This window comes from Onychostoma macrolepis, chromosome 22, assembly GCF_012432095.1.
Source record: "Onychostoma macrolepis isolate SWU-2019 chromosome 22, ASM1243209v1, whole genome shotgun sequence".
NCBI lineage: Eukaryota > Metazoa > Chordata > Actinopteri > Cypriniformes > Cyprinidae > Onychostoma > Onychostoma macrolepis.
In genome coordinates this window covers 14,280,726-14,302,441 of record NC_081176.1, presented here as the reverse complement: position 1 = coordinate 14,302,441, position 21,716 = coordinate 14,280,726, and the positions used below count along the sequence as shown (strand labels likewise).

Here is a 21,716-nt window from a genome sequence, read left to right as displayed (position 1 = left end):
TTTAACATTTTTAATTTAGCATATATCTTTATGATATTTTATATTTTGAATATTAAATATTATTAGTATTTTTTAGAAAATATAGTATCTGATAAATAGTAAATTCTAATATTTTAATGCATAGAAAATTATTTAAATATAACAATATATTAAAAATACATTTTATTCATGTTATGTAACATATTATATACTTAGGAAGCATTTTATGGGATATTATAAAACAGCAGTGCTTTTAAAAAGGTTTCTTACTGTGCGAGACCCAAGAATAATCCAACTAGAAGACTTTTAAAATGTAGTTTAAGACAAAAAAAAAAAAAAAAAAAGACAGTACCATTATCATGCTTATATAATTAATTTGTAAATTATTATCATTATTACACTAAACTATATACATACTATTACAGATGACATATTATATTAAATGTCTCAAACTGAATTTTACTTATGCACTAAAAGCTTTCAGTAACTACAAATAATCACGTAAATCACTTTTTATTACATAAAATATTATGTAAAGTGATATTTAGGCAAACATAATGTCCCACATAAACGGTTCAGATAGAGATATAGGACAATCACACACAGGTGCACCAAAAACAGCAAAAAGCGAAAAAATAAACTCTTATGAAACCCGTTTTATCGTGACACTCATCTGCCTTGAACTTCAGAGCAGCGCGCGCAGAACTTCTTCACCGTTTTGCGTCATGACGCACGGCGCAGCGGAATTACGTCAACTACAGTCGACGGCGCTGCTCTTTATTGTGTTTACTAGCCGTCCGGATCGTCCAAAGATGGATCAAATATGTATTAGGAAATGACTGATGTAGTTCTTTATAACATTTAAGGACTGGTCTGTGGTTTAGCGGAGAGATTTGGCGACTCTGATTTCTGCAAAAATGAACAAAGGTTGGCTGGAGTTAGAAAGTGACCCGGGTGAGTCTCTAAGTAAACATTTATGCATATAATATCATCATTTAATAATCAATAATTATTTTATTATTCATAAAATATGCTGTAGGTTAACATGTCATCTCCCAATATAGTGTTTTGTGCTTGTAGTGTATTAATTCGACTAAAACGCATATAAGTCAACGCACTCATATTAATTTCGGGTTTATCTCATAATATAATACTTCATCATATAAATCTTTTACTTATAATTCTGTCTGTTTTGTGATGTCTCGTTCTTTTTCAGGGTTGTTCACACTCTTGTTGGAGGACTTTGGTGAGTTGATCTGGTTGGCACAGACATGCTTTTATCAATCTATTAAATATGGAAAGCATGATATATATATATATATATATATATATATATACACTGTGTGCAGAATTATTAGGCAAGTTGATATTATGGTCATATTTTTTTTGCCAAGAAAATTTTACCAATTCCAAACCACATCAATCTTAATAACTACTATTGATTTTGTATTTAATCATTTCTAAGTTATATATAATTGTCCATGAAGGCTGAAAGTCAAAAACTCCTTATTTCAGGTGTGCTGAATTATTATCAGGTTTTCTTTTACAGATAAAATGAGCCAAAAAAGAGATTGAACTCAAAGTAAAAAAAATTAAATAATTAAATGCTCATGAGAAGGATGCAATACTAATTCAATAATAGAATTAGCAAAGTTAAGGCATGATCATTGGGCTACGAAATGCTCATTGGGTCAGCAGGGTCAGAAAAAACAGGTGGAGAAGAAAAGACACGTTAACTGCAAAAGAATTAAGAATTAGGTGAGAAATCATCAGGAATCATTTAGTCTCCAGCGCCATCATTTTCCAGAACTGCAACCTTCCTGGAGTCTCCAGAAGTGCAATGTGTCAGCTTCTCAGAAACCTTGCTTGGGTAAAAAATGCTAAAAAATAACCCTCACTTAATATGAATAACATGCTGAAGTGTTGTGAAATACATGAAGACTGATTTTGTATAGGATTTATGGACAGATAAGTTGAGAGTGACATCACATCCTCTTGTGCCACTGTTTGAAGAATTTATCTTCCAGAATCTGGCAGTAAGTTTTAGGAGCTCATTTTTATTCCATCTCCTATCCTGAAAAGTTTGTCTTGCAGAGATTGACTAAAATGAACTCCTAAAACTTACTGCCAGATTCTGGAAGATAAATTCTTCAAACAGTGGCACAAGAGGATGCCTGCCTAATAATTCTGCACACAGTGTATATATATATATATATATATATATATATATATATATATATATATATATATATGTATATAATGCTTTTGTTTGGACTCAGGTGTGAAGGGCGTTCAGGTGGAGGAAATCTATGATCTTCAGAGCAAATGTCAAAGGTGGATTAATCACACACTTTTACCTTTTCTAATTATTTAAGCCTGTGTGTTAATATTTATAAACTAATATTAATTTGTTAACGATATTAATCATTTAAATGTTTTTAAGCCTGTATAATAATTTTATTTAAGTGATATTGGTTTCCTAATGACATTAATAATTGAAATATGAATTATAATGTTATTTTGGATTTTGTTAACCTGACTTTTTTATTTATTTTTATAATTCGTCCTATCTTTATATCTATGTATAAATGTATAGTATTTTATTGGTTATTTCATCATACAATTTTATCTCTTTTACCACTTACCATTTTAAATCTTTGTATTTATATAATAATAATTAATAAAATACTAATTTTGTAAAAAATGCAAAATTGATTTTTATCTATCTATCTATCTATCTATCTATCTATCTATCTATCTATCTATCTATCTATCTATCTATCTATCTAACATTTTAGTATTTATTTGATTATTCTGAAGCTGTCCTGTCTTTTTCGTCTTCTCAGTCCTGTCTATGGCTTCATCTTCCTCTTCAAGTGGATCGAGGAGCGAAGATCTCGGCGTAAAGTCTCCACGCTGGTGGATGAAACCTCAGTTATCGATGACGAGATTGTTAACGACATGTTTTTTGCTCACCAAGTTAGTCCCGACAATATTTGCATTGCAACATAAATCTGCGGTTATTATCCTCCTTTTCTATAGTCTGTTTGTCGAATGTTGTGTGCAGTTAATACCGAACTCCTGTGCCACCCACGCTCTTCTGAGTGTGCTTCTGAACTGCAGCGGCGTGGAGCTGGGAATGACTCTGAGCCGAATGAAGGCTTTCACCAAGGGCTTCAGTCCTGAGGTCAGTTACACACATAAAGATCATTTTTGGACACTTAAAGGGATAGTTCTCCCAAAAAGGAAAATTCTGTCATTAATTACTCACACTCATGTCGTTCCAAACCCGTAAGACATTCGTTCATCTTCAGAACACAAATTAAGATATTTTTGATGAAATCCAAGAGCTCTCAGACTCTCCATAGACTGCAACACAACTGTAATGTTCTCAGGTCCAGAAACGTAGCAAGGACATCGATAAAGTAGTACATGTGACACCAGGGGTTCAAACTTAATTTTACAAAGCTATCTTAAAATATCTTAATTTGTGTTGCGAAGATGAACAAAGGTCTTACGGGGAATGACATGAGGGTGAGTATTTAATGACAGAATTTGAATTTCTCTTTAATTTGGTTACCTTTATCACTTTAAGTCATGCTTAAAAATGTCTGAATGTCAACAAAGTAGCATTAGCACACTTACATCATCTTTTTGCCTGTTATAAAACAAGTTTTTATTGTTTGACTTCTCAGAGTAAAGGTTACGCCATTGGAAACGCTCCTGAGCTGGCAAAAGCACACAACAGCCATGCCAGGTAGAGTCAAGCTTTACTATTACTCTTCCCCGTTAACATAGAAATATGTTATTTCCCCATTTTCCCCATTGTTTTTGTCTTGTTTCCATGTAGACCGGAGCCGCGGCACCTGCCAGAGAAACAGAACGGCATCAGCGCCGTGCGGACGATGGAGGCTTTTCACTTCGTTAGTTACGTGCCAATCAAAGACCGGCTGTTTGAGCTGGACGGTCTGAAGGCATATCCCATCGACCACGGTGAGAACGTAATGTCAATAAAACTGTCTTTTGTGAGTTTGAGGAGAAGAGTAGATTACATGAATCTGTTTGTCATCCTCAGGGCCGTGGAGTGAGGATGAAGAGTGGACGGATAAAGCCAGACGGGTCATAATGGAGCGAATAGGACTGGCCACTGCTGGGTAAGAGCTAAACTGATCAATATTCACATCTTTGGCCTTCAAGATTTGAGGAAAATGATACATATTGCAATATGCATATGAATTCAAATTATCTATCTATATATATATATATATATATATATATATATATATATATATATATATATATATATATATATATATACACACACACATACATATATATATATATATATATATATATATATATATATATATATATATATATATATATATATATATATATATATTATAATTTAAATAATATGAAAATGAATGTTTTGTTTCTAATGTATCTGATTTGTCTACTCGTTCCTCAGAGAGCCCTACCATGACATCCGGTTCAATCTTATGGCGGTGGTTCCAGATCGCAGGATAAAATACGAGTCCAAGCTGGAGATCCTGAAACGGAACAGGCAGATCATTCTGGAAGGGCTCCAGCAGGTTAGAGAGAAAAAAGTGAGTACAAATTTTTTGTGTGTGCGAATAAAATCCAAATTCTGGAGTATCAAACATTCTGTGGCGCTTTTCCGTGGTACGATTCACTTTTGGGGGGTTTTCCACTGTGTACAGGACCTAGTACCTGGTACTTTTTTTTTTTTAGTACCACCATACATATGTGGTAAAATCTAGGTCAGTTGTGAATGTCTCAGTACACCCAGGGCTCAAATTGAGGGGGGATGCGGGGGGATGGCATCCCCCTGGTCGAAAAAAAATTACAAAAAGCATCCCCTCTGTAAAACCACCATCCCCCCTTACCATCCCCGTTGGATGATTAATTTTGTGTATTACGTAAAACTTATCATGCACATGAAATGTCAAAATTCTCTACTTATCATTTACGAACTAAATAACGGCGATCGGCCGATCAGAACTTGGTACTGTAACAAGCTGTGCAGAAGCAATTTCCTCATTTTTCGCGCAAAATGGTTCAAACGCAACTTTTGAAGTTCTTTAAAAAGAAGACAACGGAAGCTATGATTTTTTTTTACTTTTTTTTTTATGATTGACATAATGTAAGTGTGACTGTACATTATCCAATTTAAAAAAAAAAAAAAAACACATCTTGAGTCCAAAAGCATTCACTGCGCGATGAAGCCCATTAGAATACAGTTAGAATGCCCTTATAATTCCAGCAATGAAACAAAAAATACCCATGTATGAGTTTTTACGTTTTTATATTCATTGTACAAGCAATGTACTTTTCTGTATATCAGCACGTGCGCGAGGCCGCAAGGACAAGGATTAGTTTTATACAACAGTGCATAGCAACACGGTGTTTCATTCTGTGAATGAATCCGTTTTTGAACGAATCGAGTGAGCCAGTGATTCAACGGTCCATTCAGATGCTCTGCGTCCCAATGTGGATACTATCCACCCTATCTGCCCTAAATAGTACTGAAAATGACTAATATCACATAGAATTTAGGATGATATAGTATGCACATTGGGACGCAGGCAGCATCTCATTTCTTTCGTTTCTATTGAATCAAATCCTTTGATATGAATGATGCAGTAAGTCATTTATTAAAACAGGGACTTGCTGCCACCTACTGGCGGTTTATTGTCATTTATTTATCCATGACAGACCTAAATCAGCCAAGGTGCCAGCACAAAAACACATTCAGCAAAATATTGTTTAATTATCAATATTGACCAAAATTCCTCTATTTCAGGCCCCAGAAGGGAAAAAAAACCTTATAAATAAGGCCTTTTAATAAGGCAAATTTTTCATTAAATAGAAACCTTTTTAAAAATGAGACCAATTTTGTGTAAAATTAGCCACAAGAAAACAAGCCCCCCACCTCCCTCCCCCAACTGAGTACACCTATGTGCATGCTACAGGTAATTCGGATGACCCAACAAGATTCAGGCCAGGATCGAAAGCAACAAGACTCCTCCTCCTCAGAAGACATGCCTCCTGCTGTGAAAAAGGAGGAGGGGCAAGATACGCCGATAACTTTGTGTACAGAGCAGGCCACACCCACAGGTACCCTATTTTAATTTAATTTATTTAAAATGAGAACCTTTTGATTAATACCTGTTATTGCCAAGAATGACATGTGTGGAGAAATAAGTCAATGGGAACATTCTTGCCTCAAAACATACAACAGTCTATGTGAATAGGTTTTTATAGTTATGTATAAATATAGTTTAAGCGTTATTCAGAAAGAACCTAAAACATGTCCCATGTTACACTTCAGAAACTCAGGAAGCTCTCCCAAGTACCGCTGGAAAAGTCAGACCCATGGCTAAACCTGTCACCTTGCCAACAGGGGGCGCTCCGCCACCAGCCCCTCTACCTGTTCCCAGCCCCAATCCCATCGTCCAGCGTCTGCCAGCCTTCCTGGACAACCACAACTACGCTAAGTCCCCCATGCAGGTAAAATTGGTTACGTTTTAGGATACCTGGAATAGTTTGCATTAGGGCTGAACGATAAATCGAAATGAAATCGCAATCGCAATCGCGATTGGATAGAAGCTGCGATTGTCATGCATATCTTTCAGTGAAGCACGGTTCTGTGATCAGTAGTAAATATCCACCCGAAGTCCAGAGGGCGCTCTCACGCAGAATCTCCAAATATGCCTTGCAGAAGAAACCCAGGAAATGCCTATAGCCGTTGCTGAATAAACAGAAGATTGAACTGTTTTCATTGATTCGACGTGACTAATAAACGCATGACTATGACAATCTATGGTTTATCTTATTATTATAATTTTCATTATAATAAAGTATATTTACAATGCAATGCCTTTATCACTGCTTAGAATTCTATGAAATATGTTGCGTGTCTTATTCTGTGTAAGAAGCCAAATCAGCTCACAGAAGGATTTATTTCAAACACTCGACTGACGTTATGAAGTGAGTTTGGAGTAAAAACATGTTATTAAATGTGGTTTTTCACATGCTTTCAGATAGAGCAGCATTTACTACACAGAGCTGTAGTTCACTGAGAAGCTATGCAAACAGCTGTCATTTATTGTGAACGATATCTTCGATTTCATAATCGCGCAATAATATCGTCTTTGATTTTGATTTTTTTTTTTTTTGGCGGAACCTGTCAGTGAACTATGGCTCTGTGTAGTAAATGCTGCTCTATCTGAAAGCATGTGATGGAGATTTACAGAACCAGCTTTACTGACAAAATGTGCATGGAAATCGCAGCCCTAGTTTGCATGATATGTGCTTTCATTCAGTATGCTTGATGATTGACAGGAAGAGGAGGATCTTGCTGCGGGTGTGGGTCGCTCACGCCTACCTGGCCCGCCTCAGCCCCCTTATTCTGATGATGAGGATTACTATGATGATGAAGAGGAGGAGTGCAGCACTGCAGGTGCCACAAGCAGGTACAAAACTATGAAAGTGTTCAAATTTGAACATATTTGATGTGTTCCAGGGTTTCTGCGGGGTCTTAAAAAGTCTTAAATTTAATTGTATCAAATTTAAGGCCTTAAAAAGTCTTAAATTGTACAAAAAAGTCTTAATTATTATTTCAAGAGGTCTTAAATTTGGAGATGGAAAGACAAGAATTGCGATATGACTGAATGTGATGATTAAACTTTAAAAGGCTATGATTTCATTAAATAAACATGAGCGCTGCACATTCAAAGTCCGGTGCTGTGCTGCTTTGTGTTCTGCCTTTACCGGGAAAACCATTATATTTGTGCCAAACGCGACACCTGCTGGCAGAGAATGAATCAGTTAACATTGGTTAAACTAGTGCGCGTACGAGTTGCACTGCATGATTCAGTCTATTAAAATACATTTAGAATGATCACATACTTTAAGATATGGGGGCAGAAAATGTATAGCCTATATTTATATCATTTCATATAGTTAATATTACATGAAGAGTGCCATTTTTTTTCTTCTCCAAAAATCAGCATGATTACAAATGTGATATTGATTTTATGCAACAGTTCAATAAACAATAAGTTAATATTAAGAGACATACGTTTTAGACACCATATTGGCTGTTTTTGCTCTATTTCTACAACAAAAATAATTCCAAACACAGCCACAGCGTTGTTTCGCATCTCTGAGCAACGTGACAGGGTTTCCTTCCTGAATGAATCAACCGTTTAAATGATTCGGTTCAATCGCAATGACTCCCTTATTAACGCTGACTTAATGCCACCTATTGGCCGTTTTAATTTCATGTAATTTCAAGTATCTTAATTTTTAAAAATAATTTTAAACATCAGTTTTCAACGTTTTATGTTTCAAATACCAAAACATAATTTATGCATTTGTAACTGCGCAGGTTAGCATTCTATGTCCCTCTGAGCTGCATTAAACAGTGTGTAAATACATCTAAATGCCACTTCAGATGCATTGCAAAGATACATTTTGTTGATACTGATTTCATTTGCTTGGTAACAGCCCAAATGCAAGAATTTGACTCAAAAGATGATGCACACTTTTAGAAAAAGGTAAAAAGGTAAAAATGCCCATAAAACTTGTTGGAAAAGACTAATTTCTATCACTGCTGTGAACTGACCACACAGAATATGAAGAATATCAAAACAAATTCAGGAGTCAGCTGTCCACGGTAATCTTTAAGATACCAGCACAATAACACACTCAGAAAAATATAATCTTATTATCGTTATCGATAAAATCCCAGAAAATATCAAGATATAATTTTTTTGCTAATTTTGCACACCCCTAATTCATGTTATTTAATTTATATAATAATTTATTGATAATAATTGTTGAAATCAATATTATTAATGCTTTTGACTTATCCATTTTCTTAAAAATGGTTTAAAGGCTGAAATGTAAAGTTTATCATTTTACTAAACTTTTAGATTTTTGTGAAAACGTGTATCTGAATTGTAAATTATGCTTTTTAAAGTCATTTTACTGTTTAATACGGTACTATAGACATTGCCCTACCAGGCTCATATGGTATTCATTTTATTTGTGCAGGTCTTAAAAAAAAGTCTTAAAAAGTCTTAAATTTGAGCTTAAAAATCCTGCAGAAACCCTGGTGTTCTTGCAGTGGTAACAAACCTCCAGTACTCAAGAGGGCGATAGAGTTTCTTCAGATGTCTGTATCGTTAAACTAAAGGTATTATTATTCAGCAAACTATAAATATAGTGACAACTTAACAACCTTTACTTAACTTGCTTGGCAACATTTTCACTACGACAGTAGTAAATTTCCACTGCACGCGACATTGGGACATGACTGTCGCACAGAACTTTCAAATTCGTCATGCAGCAATGTTACCTCGGCATATTCACCATGGTAAAATTAATGATTAATGTATGAATGTATCGTCACAAAACAAATGACCCCCAAAATAAAAACATAGTAGGTTTTATGGGGCTAATCAACGTAAATAATGATTTAATAATTATAAAATAATTATTTCTGCCATAATTATTCTAAAGCACCATTTTACAGAAATAGCGTTTAAAGAATAATGTTAATGTGAACAAAATATTGGTAATTCTAACCTTACGCTCAAAGTTTTTAATAGAGTAAATCACATCCGGTCAGGCGGTCGCATACGGTCTAGCCACTGAAGTTCAAATATTTTAATGCATCCGAAGCTCAAATCAGATCCGAAATTTCCAGATATGCAAATGTTTGGAACTCCACGCAGCTCCCGCACTACTCTCCATTGGAAATGAATGACTTCCGGTCTGTCGTTTGTCAGAGATGGTGGAAAGGCGGCTTAAGAAGTAGAAAAATTACCGTAAAAGAAAAAAAATTGCACAAAAGCCTGCAATAGCAGCCCTTGGAACGCTATACGTATTTGCATTCATGTAGTTACATAGAGTACGTTTTGGACCTTTATTGGTTGTCTGTCTGATCAGTAGGGTCCGAAGAAAGGTTGGTCTACGTGCACGTACCATGGGCCGCAGTGGAGTGGGTGCGGTTGCGGCAATGGAGGGTCAGCTAGCACTCAGTGTTTTAGCTGAGAAACTCAAGAAGGAAGTCCAAAGGAAGGACTCCATGGCTACAACGGGTTCCACACCTCTGAATGTACGCACCGAGGGTCGCACGGGTGGGATCAGCATCACCTCGGCCTGCCAGCCATCGCCCACACCCAGTAACGAAAGCACGGATACGGCCTCAGAAATCGGCAGCGCGTTCAACTCACCACTCCGCTCGCCTGCAAGATCACAAGCAACTACGCGCCCCTCCAGCCCTGTGGTGCCCCACTTGAGTCGTGTGCTGTTTGGAGAAGAAGAGGGGCCGCTCAGGTTAGACGCCCGACACAATCGAGCCATCCGGGACTTGGGGGCGCTAGTGAGCTCCACGATGCTGCGACTGCAAGAGGATGGAGTCATGTACGCCTTGCCAGCTACAGGTACTTGTTCACGTTCAAAACAGTGAGATTTTAACAATTTAAATTTCTTTCATAGAAGACCTTTTTGAATAACCTTCGATCTCATTTGACAGAAACATTGGAAGGGTTAAAGAAAGCGGGTGGTGTGGAGAAGAAAGAGAAAGAAGAGACGACCGGCCCAGGAGGACAGGAGGAAGTGAAGGAAGGAACATCAGTGGAGATGAAACAGGAGGATGTGAAAGAGTCAGTGGACGTCAAACCGGACAAGGAGAACCTGCCGTCTACCGCCGCTGAGACCAGCACCAAACCTCCTGGAGAAAAATACACTCCTAAAGTAAGACACCAGCAATTTGTTTTCTTTCTGCGATGTAGTGATGTTTGCTGTGAGTTAGTGATGAAGCTTTCCATGAACTTGAGGGTTTCTGTTGCACAGGAGTTGCTGGCCTTGTTGAAGTACGTGGAAGCTGACATTGCCAACTATGAAGTGTGTTTAAAAGAAGAAGTGGAGAAAAGGAAAAAGTATAAGGTATGTGTTTGACTTAAGGTGAACAAGAACGTAATCTCACATGACTTTTCGGGATGATTTCCAGAGAACCTTTAGTGATGCTTTTTGTCCTTTTTCAGATCGATGACCAAAGGAGGACTCATAACTATGATGAATTCATCTGCACCTTCATATCAATGCTAGCACAAGAAGGTAAAAAATTTAGTTTCTTCTGTGGAATGCAAAATAAGATGTTTTTGAGAATCTTCACATGCCACAAAAATGGCAGCGTGAACGTTCTGCTAAACGTCTCCTTTTGTGTTCCACGAAAGAAAGAAAGTCTTATGGGCTGCAGCAACATGAAAGTAAACTGTTTTCCAGGGAGCTATTCCTTTAATCCAGTGGATAGGAACCATGGTTAGGAACCACTGCTTTAATCAAATGTACTTTTGATGTTTTGTAGGTATGTTAGCGAGTCTGGTGGAGCAGAACATCTCTGTGCGTCGCAGACAGGGCGTAAGCATTGGCCGGCTCCACAAACAACGCAAACCTGACCGGCGGAAGCGTTCACGACCATACAAAGCCAAACGCCAATAAATGCTAAAAAAGAACCTAATGGCAGAAACTCGACAACTCAATCTTTCTGAAACATTGTCCAGAGACATTTCTGAAGATGAACAACGATACCAAACACCTCATTGACAGTGTTAGATATTGATTAAAATATTGTTTTTTTTTAGTCAAGCTTTGTTTCACATAATAAACTGCCCATGTAAAAGTACATCACCAATTCCAAAGCAAATTGGTGATGCTCAGAAGATGTTTAGAGATACTGAACCATTTTTCATGTTGCCATTACTTCATGTACTGTATCAAGCTAATCATAAAACCAACAATCATTGGAGCACCATATTGGGAAAATGACTGAGTATCTTGACTGAGTATTGGGCTGGACTGATTCAGGCTCTAAATTACAAAGATTCCAAGGACTCTCCAGAAATCCCAAATATCTAGTCAAGGTGCTACCAAAGATAATGGTGCTCCAAATTCACTCAAACAGTGCAGGGTTTGTCTGTTGTTAACAAATGGACCAATTGCCAATCTGGATGGGACTCTAGAGATGTGCTTTTCAAAGTCTACAGCCGTTTTGGTCATAAGAGTAATAGACAAAAAGAATCCAAGATGTTTTAAGACTGTAAACTTGAGTTGGTTTGTGAATGTGTATTGGTTAATTTCATACAAATCATCTCTGCAAGAGTTAAATAATGCGGAGTTCACACTGCACGATTTTAGCCCGATTTTTCACTAGCAAACAGGTTTTGATAAATCGCCGACAAATGCCCGAAATCGGAGGCAAATCGGTGCTCGTTCACGCGAGTGACAGTCGCATAGTGTGAATGATCAAAGACGCGATCTGAGAGAATCGCCGATGCGTCGCCGACGCTCGCGAAATATCTGTAGCTGTCAGCGATTCACAATCCTGCTGTGTGAATGAGTTCTGACTGAAAAATACATCGGCGATGACCTACAGCCAATGAGAGAGCAAGATACAGGGCAGAGGGAAGTTCGGGGAGGACTTTATTTATTTATGTTTTTTTACAAAGCAATTAGCCTTTTACAAACAATGTGCCTACATTTTTGCATTAGAATATACAAAACAGGTAGGCTACATGAAGATGAAGAAGGGGCTAGGGTTTTTCCTGTAAATAATATTCTTCTATAAAGGACAAAAGATTTATTGCATTTTTCTTTTTCATCACTTTGAGGGCTTTTATATCCTATAAGAAATAAACTCATTATTAAAATGCACAAAACGTTGGTTTCACTTTCAAGTAGATTTGTGTATATAAAAATTTCCCAGCAGAAGTATGTTTGTTTAAGTCATCTTTGTTAATTATTGTGTGTTTGTGGAGGACTTGTAGACCATAATATCAGCGTGATCTTGCGTTATTACCTCGCGTGCGTTTGGCTGTAGTTTGCAGACCAGACAGAGACAGAGTTGTCAAGTTATAAAGTCATGCAGCGTGTAACACCTGTCGCCAATCCATCGTGCAATGTGAACACAGCAGCGACTGCTACCCCAGATAGTCGTGCGGTGTGAAAACAACGGTGACTTTGAAAGTCATGCAGTGTGAATTCGGCATTACTTGTTCTTCACAATTTTCTTGATGATTGTTTTTATTGGTATGGAATAGGCCAGTGGGTTTTGTCTCAGACATGTTCTGTTTGTTTGCACATTTGTGTATTATTTGATGTCTACACAGGACTGTCCGATCCAGACATTAAAGCAAATGTTTCGAGTCGGTGGTCTTGGTTTTGTTTTGTATTGGCTTGGAAAGGACTGGTCGTCGCGTCTATTATAAGCAGCGGGAAGAAACACCGTCGCCCCACGCCCCCTCCTCATTGAAGGTGAGGAGCATCGCTATGGCTTCCAACTTCCCGGTGTTTCTTCTCCTGTCCGCGGCATTATTCACGACTGTAGTCGGTAAGTGTCGGAAACGTTTCTAAACTTTTTCAACTTGCTTTTCGAGTAAATCGATGTTTTTGAACTACGAATACAGGACGGATGTCATGTTTGTTTGGAAGTAGGCTATGTGGGAGTCTCGTTTTTTATATATTTTGCAAGTTATTCCGATATTCCCTTCTGTTTGTATTAACGTTATGGGTTTCCAAATTTTAAATAATTTGTCATATTTTTCTAAACACTGTTTTTGCGCGTTTGGCACGCCAGCGAAAGCACGTGGAGGTAATTATGTGTGCAAGTACACTTGTTCAAATTATGTTATAAAGAAGTTAAAATGATTAAATTGTTTATGGTGATTAAACTGTAATATGATCAGTAATACTCCAAACAAGTAAAGATGTTAGATAAGGAAGTGTTCATTCTAATTTTTATTTTTTTAAATGAATCAATTGAACCGATTCTCAAGGTTTAATTCTGACCGATTCCTCCATCACCGTCTCATTTGGACACGACAGTCATACTCATGAATGAATGTTGCATTTTAGTGTTGTTTAATGCAAATGGAAATGATATTCTTTGAAAGAACCGCTTGATGAAAATGAGTCAGATTTTTTGTTTACATGCAGTCGTTTTTTGTTGTTTTTTTCACAATGTGTTTGCCATTAAAATGCTAATATTATATGTGCCAGACTTCTGTTGTTTTTCTCGTTGATAAAATGTTGAAAATAAAATATTTGAATGGCTGCTGAGTTGCAACCAATCACTGACTAAACAGAAAAGTTTTAATTGCTCAACACTATTATTGTGATTAAAGGGTGTTTCTGGAGATTCTCTTAAATATTAAACATGAACACTGATGCTTTACTCCAAACTTCCAAACACGTGATTCACAATACAGGTTAAAGAAATTAATTAATTGCTTTTAAAACGGCTCACATTCCTCTGTTTTATTTGTTTAGGCTTTGAGAGTTGCCACTCTGTAGTCTGTGATTTTTGGAGTTACGAGTTCTGCTGTGGGACCTGTGATGAGAACTACTGCTGCTCTGATCCACAAAAAATATTGACTATTGAAGACTGTCTTTTGTAAGGAATGATTTATTTTCTTTCTTAATATAAATCAGAGCTAAGTGTTTAATATTTCTCCCTCACCAGCTGTTACCACTGGGTATTTATTCTGATAATTTTGCGATAATTTAGATTATTTTCTAACCAGATTGTTAGAATCATGCACCTCACCTTAGTCGTTAATGTAGTTTGTTCATACTAAATACTAAAACGGAATCCATTTTTAAAAATATATGAGAATTTCCATTGCAAAACCTGTTAGTTGTATGAAAATGTTTGTAAAAAAGGTTAATTTTTGGCATAAGCAAGTAGATTTAAACATAATAGAGCGCCATCGAAACCAAGTTTTGGACAGAGCTGCCATTTATTCTGTGAGATTAAGAGAACAGGAACCCTAAAGGAAATACCTTCCTGCCATCATTTCCCTCTTCAGTCCCAAGACGACAAAGGATTTGTCTAGTGAACGTGTCAAATACCATCACAACTGAATCTTAGGCTCTGTTCACACACAAGTGGATGGCTGAAACAGAGGCTATTATCTCCATTTGTAACCTATTATTGCATTTCTTCTCCATTATCTGTTCAAAAGCAAAGGCCTCAAGTTTTCACCTAAATTTTCTCCTCAAAACGACGCTGTTCCTATTGTCATCGGTGTCTCCACACTAGGGGCTATCATCATCATAGTTTTGTTCCTCATCTGCTGGATTTGTCCATGCTGCTATCTCTATAAGAAGTTCAGAAATCCTGGACGTAAGTCAATGTTTGTACGTCAAAATGGCCGAATGTTTTTAGAACGTAATTTCAGCGTTGTTCCACTATTGATTCTTCACACAGCTGTGACTACAACAACTACGGTTGTGACGAGACAATACCTTCCGCAGCCTTCAGCCGTCATTCAGGGCGGTCAGTACCTTTCGTACCAGGCTTTGCCAAATACCCTACCTTGTGGAGGCCAACCAATGCCAACTGGACCACCGCCCTCATATCAGGAGGCTGGTAAGATCTGCAAACAAGATGACCAAGACTATTTGAGCCACGATGGTGAACCATCAAAATGATTGCTGTCTTTGGTTTTCCAGTAGGTCCAGGGAATCCTGTTCCCATCCAGGTTGTGTATGATGGTGGTCAGGCCACGTATCCTCTACAGTCATCGCTGCCCACAGACTGCACCTCACCTCAACCAGCGAACAGCCCTGCTTACACCGGTTGCACCAGTTCAGTTGTCAATACCAGTGACTAAACCAAAACCGCTGCATTGTGGAGGGTACACATTTCTGCTCTGCTCTTGTGAATTGTGAAGCTACTATCGTACAAAGGCATTTGAGAATACTAGTACTGTTGTTGTCCATTAATATTGCCGTATTTATGCTCTCTTGTTCACCGTTATGTTTACACTTGCATTAAACACTTGAATTTGTTTCTTTCTCTCGATTCTAAGCAAAGATCTATCCATTGTAGTTATTTTGGATTGGTACAGATATTTTGTGATTGTAAATTTAAGTTGTGAATGTGTCTGTCGACTCATTTTATGCCAATCAAACTAAGCAAGAGTCAAGTTGACTATCAGAGTTTAGAGTTGAAGAAGAAATTTTGCATCTAGTTTACAGAAGTGTGTCTGTGTGTATTTAAAATAAATATGCTTCACACGTTACACTGGTAGTTTTTGGTTTTGTTGAGAGTTTCTTGCATGGGAGGGGCACTATAGCCACTTATCAATAAATGCTTATCAGGAAATACGACATAAGCACAATCAACGAGCTACTGAAGGGGACTTCTGCTCTTTCCTAAAGTTTTATTTGCGGTAAGTGTCTAATTTTTTTTGTTTAATCAAACTGGTAAAGCGCAGTGAAGATAGTTTTCAGTATGATATTAAGATTTTGGCTATAAATAGAGAAGGTGCTGTCATAGCTACACAAATAATAGGCTACCAAATGTCATTCTCCAAAACTTTTGAATTGACGCTGTTCTCCGGGATGAAATCAGGTTTTTCTTGTATGATAGTGTCATAATGGTTCTGTTCCAGTGACTAACAGTTTCCAAGCCATTAGCTAAATTATCTTATACACGGCTCTAATAGACTATTGTGATGTGAAATCTTTCACAATAAAGTAGGCTACGGGTTGTTGTACCCTTCCTCGAGTCCTTAACTTTAATATTCTGATTTGCAAAAGGTTTTACAGTATAGTTTTTGTCAGTTAACCCTTTCCGGAGCCCTTAACTTGACAATTACGATTTAAGAAAAATTTCACAGTGCAATTTTGGTCAGTTAACCCTTCCCTGGGGCAGTAAAACCACTATTCTGATTTGTAAAAACTTTGAGTTCAGTTTGGGTCAGCTTACACTTCCCTGAGTCATGTACAACACTATTATTTGTGAAAATTTTCACAGTTCAGTTTGGGTCAGTTAACCCTTTCCTGAGTCAGTAACATCACTATTCTGATTTATCGGATTTATAATTTACACATGTAAATACTTACAAATGATAAAGGCTTTAACATCTACTCCAAACAGTTATGTTTGATTGCTAAATGAATCTTTTCTTTGAGCCAGATCTTTTCAGTGAATCAGTCGAACTGGTTAACAAATTTGATCTGAATGATTTCCCACATAAATCCGACTGAAGAACCATTTCATAAACGTAAAGATCAAGACTTTTAGTACTGTTCAATGTAGGCTAAATATAAATGATAACAAATCTCACTAGCTGTAACTCTAGTTGTAATTCTGACCATTTTTATTTAATTAACAGAATAATAAATTAACAATGCAATAAATTCTGAAATTTTCGTCTGATGAACCAACAATTTCAGAAGTACAAATCGGTCCAATGCTTGGCTTGTTATTTAAAGACTGAGTCATTTCAAAGAAAGCAATGTCTAATGTTTCTTATGTTTGTTTTCCCTAATCTGTCCAGAAACAAAAGCTTAAATTATTCAAGTCATTCTCCCCATCATGGAAGGCCCATCCATTGTGCCCTTGATAGTGTTTTTCGCAGTGGCCGTTTCTGTGTTCCTCATCTGGTTCTGCCTGATGAAAAGATTCATGAGACATGCGCAGCGTAAGTGTCAATATGTGTGTACAAAGAGCTGCATGTGGGTTTTGTACATACTTAATGCTTTCAAATCATCTTTTGTAGATGTGCAGTCAAGAACTACAGTCACGACTACACATCACCCACAATAATCACATCACCATCCTGTGGCTAATAACCTACAGCCATCTTATGGAGGGCATCCCATTCTGACTGGACCATGTCAGCATGCTTATGTACCGGGACCACCACCCACATATCAGGAGCCTGGTAAGATCTGCAAACATCTACCTGAAAGTTTTGTTTATTTTACTTTATTTTTGTGCTAAACAATAGGTAGTGCAATTGAAAATAATGCAGCAGCTATTAATTTATCTGCTTATATATCTGCCTATTTTAACGATCTAGCGCATTTTACAAGACCAAAGGTTGTTGAACTTTTATTGTTTTAAGTCTTTAACAAAAAGTTCAGGTTGCAACAAATTTGCCACTTGTAATTATTAAGACCCGCCTACAAGTGTGTGAGCGCCGGCTCCAACAAGCAAGACAGCAACTAGGAGCCATTTAAAATGTGAGTGGAAGCAGAGAGCCAAAGCTCAAAAACACCTAAACTACTTATTTTTCTGTTTTGTGTGAAAACAGGCACAGAACTGTTTGTTCACATGCCAAGAATAAACTCTTGCGTAACTATAGTGTGAGTTTTTGAGAACAGGATTGTGGCGACAGTGGGCAAGGAGAATGATTTCGCAATGGCGCAATTGCCGCAGACACTGAAAACAAGAAAATTTACATTTGAAAAATTAAGGGAAGAAAGATCGATCCTATCTTTAATTACCAAACAACCAAATTTTTATTTGCTTTTATTTGGTTTTCGTTTTCCAGCAGGTTCATTTCCTGCTCCCTTCAGCCAGGCAGCATATGATGGTGGTCAGATCATGTACCCTCTACGACCACCGGCTCAGCCAGTGTTTCTCACAGACTACACCTCACCTCAAGCCCCATACAACCCTGCTGATGTGGAAGCACCACAGACCAGTTAACCACACCCCCAAAATGGCCAGCTATCAATGCTGGATCATGTAGAATTGTTCATTTCCACGCTACTTTGCCTTTGTGAATTGTGCAACTACAGACTCTGATGAGACTGTGTTGAGAGTCAAAGTATTACTGCCATTTATGTACATTTGCCATTTCTAAGTTAATACTTGCTTTGTGAACTTTTATTTACTCCAGTCACGACCCCATTTGTTTGTTTCTCTTCATTTTAGCCTAATTTCATTTTAACCTAATATGTCGTTTTGTTTAATAAATGAAATCTTAATTTTTTTTTTTAATGGTCAAAAGTTGATGTATGATCTCTACGTGAGAAAACACTCCTTTGTACAATTTTATTGTAGTTTTTGAACATCATTCTATCAAACAAATCAACCGACTTCAGACTTTCCAGATTTGGGAAGATGAGTATCATGACTGAGTATCGGACTGGACTGATTTAGGCTTTAAATTACAAAGATTCCTTAATCTCCAGAAATCCCAAATATCTAGTCAAGGTGCTACCAAAGATAAAGGCGCTCCAGATTTACTCAAACCGTGCAGGGTATGTCTGTTGTTAACAAATGGACCAATCGCCAATCTGAATGGTATTCTAGAGATATGCTTTTCGAAGTCCACAGCCGTTTTATTCATAAGTGTAATAGACAAAAGGATCCAAGACTTGTACTGTCACATGTTTTAAGACTGTAAACTTGAGTTGGTTTGTGAATGTGTATTGGTTCATTTCATACAACTCATCGCTGCAAGAGTTAAATAAGAAATGTTTTTGGTTAAAGTTTACTTGTTCTTAACAATTTTCTTTAAGATTGTTTTTGTTGGTAAGGAATAGGCCAGTGGGTTTTCTGTTTGTTTGTACATATGTTTTTGTGTATTATCTGATGTCCACACAGGACTGTCAGATCTAGACATTGAAATAAATGTTTCAAATTACACTAGTGGTCGTGGTTTCCTTTTGAGAAGTGTCTTGCTTGGAAAGGACTAGTCTTCGCAGGTCTTGTGAGCAGCGGGAAGAAACACCGTCGCCCCACGCCCCCTCCTCATTGACGGTGAGGGGCAGCTCTATGTCTTCCAACTTCTCCTGTCCGTAGCATTATTCACAACTACAGTCTGTAAGTGTCTAAGCAAACGTTTCTAAATGTAAATTTGAACTATCACTGTAAAAAAAATTCCGTAAAATTTACGGTAAAAAACCAGCAGCTGTGGTTGCCGGAATTCTACCGTAAAAAATACGGTCACAACATTTTAGGTTTTAACTTAAATTTACAGATTAAACTCATAAGTTCATTAACTGATATACCAACCTATTAAAGTACTGAAATCTGTTTTGTACCTTTGAAATACACTGATAACCACCGAATGCAGGAGGTGATGAGAAAGTCACATGATGAACCAAAGCCCATTACAGGCAGCTTTTAAATAATAACATATATAGAAGGTGCACAGTGTCATTCACACAGACACTAAACACCATCATGGTGAGACTCATTCAACTTAAATATGCAAAAAACATTAATTTAACAACATTAGATGTAACATACAACCCTAACAAACATAACTGATAAGAAAAAACTGAGAAGCAGCATAGTTATTTTAAAGAAAAAAGTCAAATTCAAACAAAATTTGAAATGCAACACAGGGAATTCTGGGAACGTCAATTTACGGTTTTTCCCTGTACATTTCACAGGAACTTACCGTTAACCATTTAACAGGTTTTTAGTGTAGCATTTTCACAGGTTTTTACCATTAAAATCACAGTCATTTTTTACAGTGATACGAATACTATTGCATTTTAGTGTTGTTTAATGTAAAGGAGTCAGATTTTTCCTTCGTGTTTACCCAGTATTTGTTTTCACACGTTTGATGTTTTTCTTATTAAAATGCTTATATTGTGTGCAAGACTTTTGTTGTTTTTCTCGACAAAAAAAATTAATGGTTGCTGCAATAACTGACTTAGGCTCTGTTTACACACAAGTGGATGACTGAAACAGATATTATCTTTATTTGTAACCTATTATTGCGTTTTCTTTCTCCATTTTCTGTCCAAAAGCAAAGAGCACAAGATTTCACCTGGATATTCTCCTCAAAGCGACGCTTTTTCTATTGCAGTCGGTGCCTTCACACTAGGACTTTGAGCCATCATCGTTTTGTTCATCATCTGCTGGGTCCACAACCCACCTTGTGGAGACCAACCAATGTCAACTGGACCACCGCCCTCATATCAGGAGGCTGGTAAGATCTGCAAACGAGATGACCAAGACTATTTGAGCCAAGATGGTGAACCATCAAAATGATTGCTGTCTTTGGTTTTCCAGTAGGTCCAGGGAATCCTGTTCCCATCCATGATGGTGGTCAGGCCACGTATCCTCTACAGCAGGGTTTGAGAAACATTTGTTGCATCGTTTTAATCGTTTTAATTCCTAAAACCCTTAAGTATTGCCTATAAATACAAATTATAAAGACATGAAGTGTGAATTTTAACATCTACTCCTCAACTATATTCTGTTCTTGAATGAATCTTTCCAGTCAGATCTTTTCAATGAATCAGTCGAACTAGCTGACAAAATTGATCTGAATGATTTGTTCATAAATCTGACTCAAGAACTGTCTCAAATGTCAGAATAAAGACTTGTAGTACTGTTAAATGAAGACTAAATGAAAATGATGTATATTCTTTGTAAGAACTGATTGACAATAGCACACGTAGGCCTACATCTACAAGATGTCTGTTAAAGATCACTTCATCTGGAAAGCATCTGCTATGTACAAACATCTGATAAACGTCATAAGATGTCAGTTTTACATACATTCTAAATCATAAACATCTTGAAGACATTTTCTAAATGTCTAAAGTATTTGACATCTGATTGGAAATGTCCTATTGATGTATTGCAAATGAGCAAACACTCTAATAAATACGTCTTGCAGATAATGATAGATAATAAAGAAATAGATTCTGGTAAACCAACACTTCCAGGAGTGCAAATTGGTCCAATGCTTAGCTTATTATTCAAAGACTGAATCAGTTATTCAAAAGCTGAAACACGCAATTTCTAATGTTTCTAATGTTTATTTTGCCTAATCTGTCCAGAAACAAAACCTTAAAATATTTAAGTTGTTCATCCAATGGAAGACATTGTGCCCTTGATAGTGTTTTTCGCAGTGGCCATTTCTGTGTCCCTCATC

The 21,716-nt window shown here is 37.0% G+C and overlaps 2 protein-coding genes and 1 long non-coding RNA gene across 5 annotated transcripts; all 3 read left to right on the top strand.

The window, feature by feature from the left end:
• The first annotated feature begins 690 nt into the window (after positions 1 to 690).
• On the top strand, positions 691 to 13,218 carry bap1 (BRCA1 associated protein-1 (ubiquitin carboxy-terminal hydrolase)). Of its 3 annotated transcripts, XR_009268344.1 has the most exons (18): positions 691 to 933; positions 1,196 to 1,225; positions 2,259 to 2,313; positions 2,826 to 2,958; positions 3,047 to 3,166; positions 3,675 to 3,736; positions 3,830 to 3,972; positions 4,055 to 4,133; positions 4,451 to 4,589; positions 5,976 to 6,120; positions 6,335 to 6,513; positions 7,348 to 7,478; positions 9,961 to 10,457; positions 10,550 to 10,770; positions 10,870 to 10,962; positions 11,061 to 11,133; positions 11,384 to 13,104; positions 13,185 to 13,218. XR_009268344.1 is itself a non-coding variant. In XM_058760447.1 (17 exons), the coding sequence occupies exons 1-17, from the start codon at positions 897 to 899 to the stop codon at positions 11,515 to 11,517; spliced, it is 2,268 nt and encodes a 755-aa protein (XP_058616430.1). In that variant the 5' UTR covers positions 691 to 896; the 3' UTR covers positions 11,518 to 13,218. The 3 variants fall into 3 exon arrangements, 2 of the variants coding, with proteins under 2 accessions (XP_058616430.1, XP_058616429.1); XM_058760447.1 differs by having other exon boundaries at positions 9,964 to 10,457; positions 11,384 to 13,218; XM_058760446.1 differs by having other exon boundaries at positions 11,384 to 13,218.
• On the top strand, positions 13,193 to 16,123 carry LOC131530270 (protein shisa-5-like). The gene is made up of 5 exons (XM_058760448.1): positions 13,193 to 13,405; positions 14,344 to 14,467; positions 15,039 to 15,199; positions 15,284 to 15,445; positions 15,529 to 16,123. Exons 1-5 carry the CDS (start codon positions 13,345 to 13,347, stop codon positions 15,687 to 15,689), a joined length of 669 nt encoding a protein of 222 aa, XP_058616431.1. The 5' UTR covers positions 13,193 to 13,344; the 3' UTR covers positions 15,690 to 16,123.
• Positions 16,124 to 17,262: 1,139 nt separating this feature from the next.
• LOC131530271 (uncharacterized) lies at positions 17,263 to 19,761 on the top strand. The gene is made up of 3 exons (XR_009268345.1): positions 17,263 to 17,507; positions 17,586 to 17,750; positions 18,363 to 19,761. It is a non-coding gene; the product is annotated as an uncharacterized LOC131530271 (long non-coding RNA).
• The last annotated feature ends 1,955 nt before the right edge of the window (positions 19,762 to 21,716 follow it).

Excerpts from the sequence above, each read along its gene's own strand:
- bap1 (XM_058760446.1), top strand. The coding sequence starts at position 897 with ATGAACAAAGGTTGGCTGGAGTTAGAAAGTGACCCGG. Across the intron at positions 3,167-3,674 it reads CCAAGGGCTTCAGTCCTGAG|AGTAAAGGTTACGCCATTGG; the intron begins GTCAGTTACACA and ends TTGACTTCTCAG. Across the intron at positions 10,771-10,869 it reads GAGAAAAATACACTCCTAAA|GAGTTGCTGGCCTTGTTGAA; the intron begins GTAAGACACCAG and ends TCTGTTGCACAG.
- LOC131530270 (XM_058760448.1), top strand. The coding sequence starts at position 13,345 with ATGGCTTCCAACTTCCCGGTGTTTCTTCTCCTGTCCGCGGCATTATTC. Across the intron at positions 13,406-14,343 it reads ATTATTCACGACTGTAGTCG|GCTTTGAGAGTTGCCACTCT; the intron begins GTAAGTGTCGGA and ends TTATTTGTTTAG. Across the intron at positions 14,468-15,038 it reads ACTATTGAAGACTGTCTTTT|CAAAGGCCTCAAGTTTTCAC; the intron begins GTAAGGAATGAT and ends TCTGTTCAAAAG.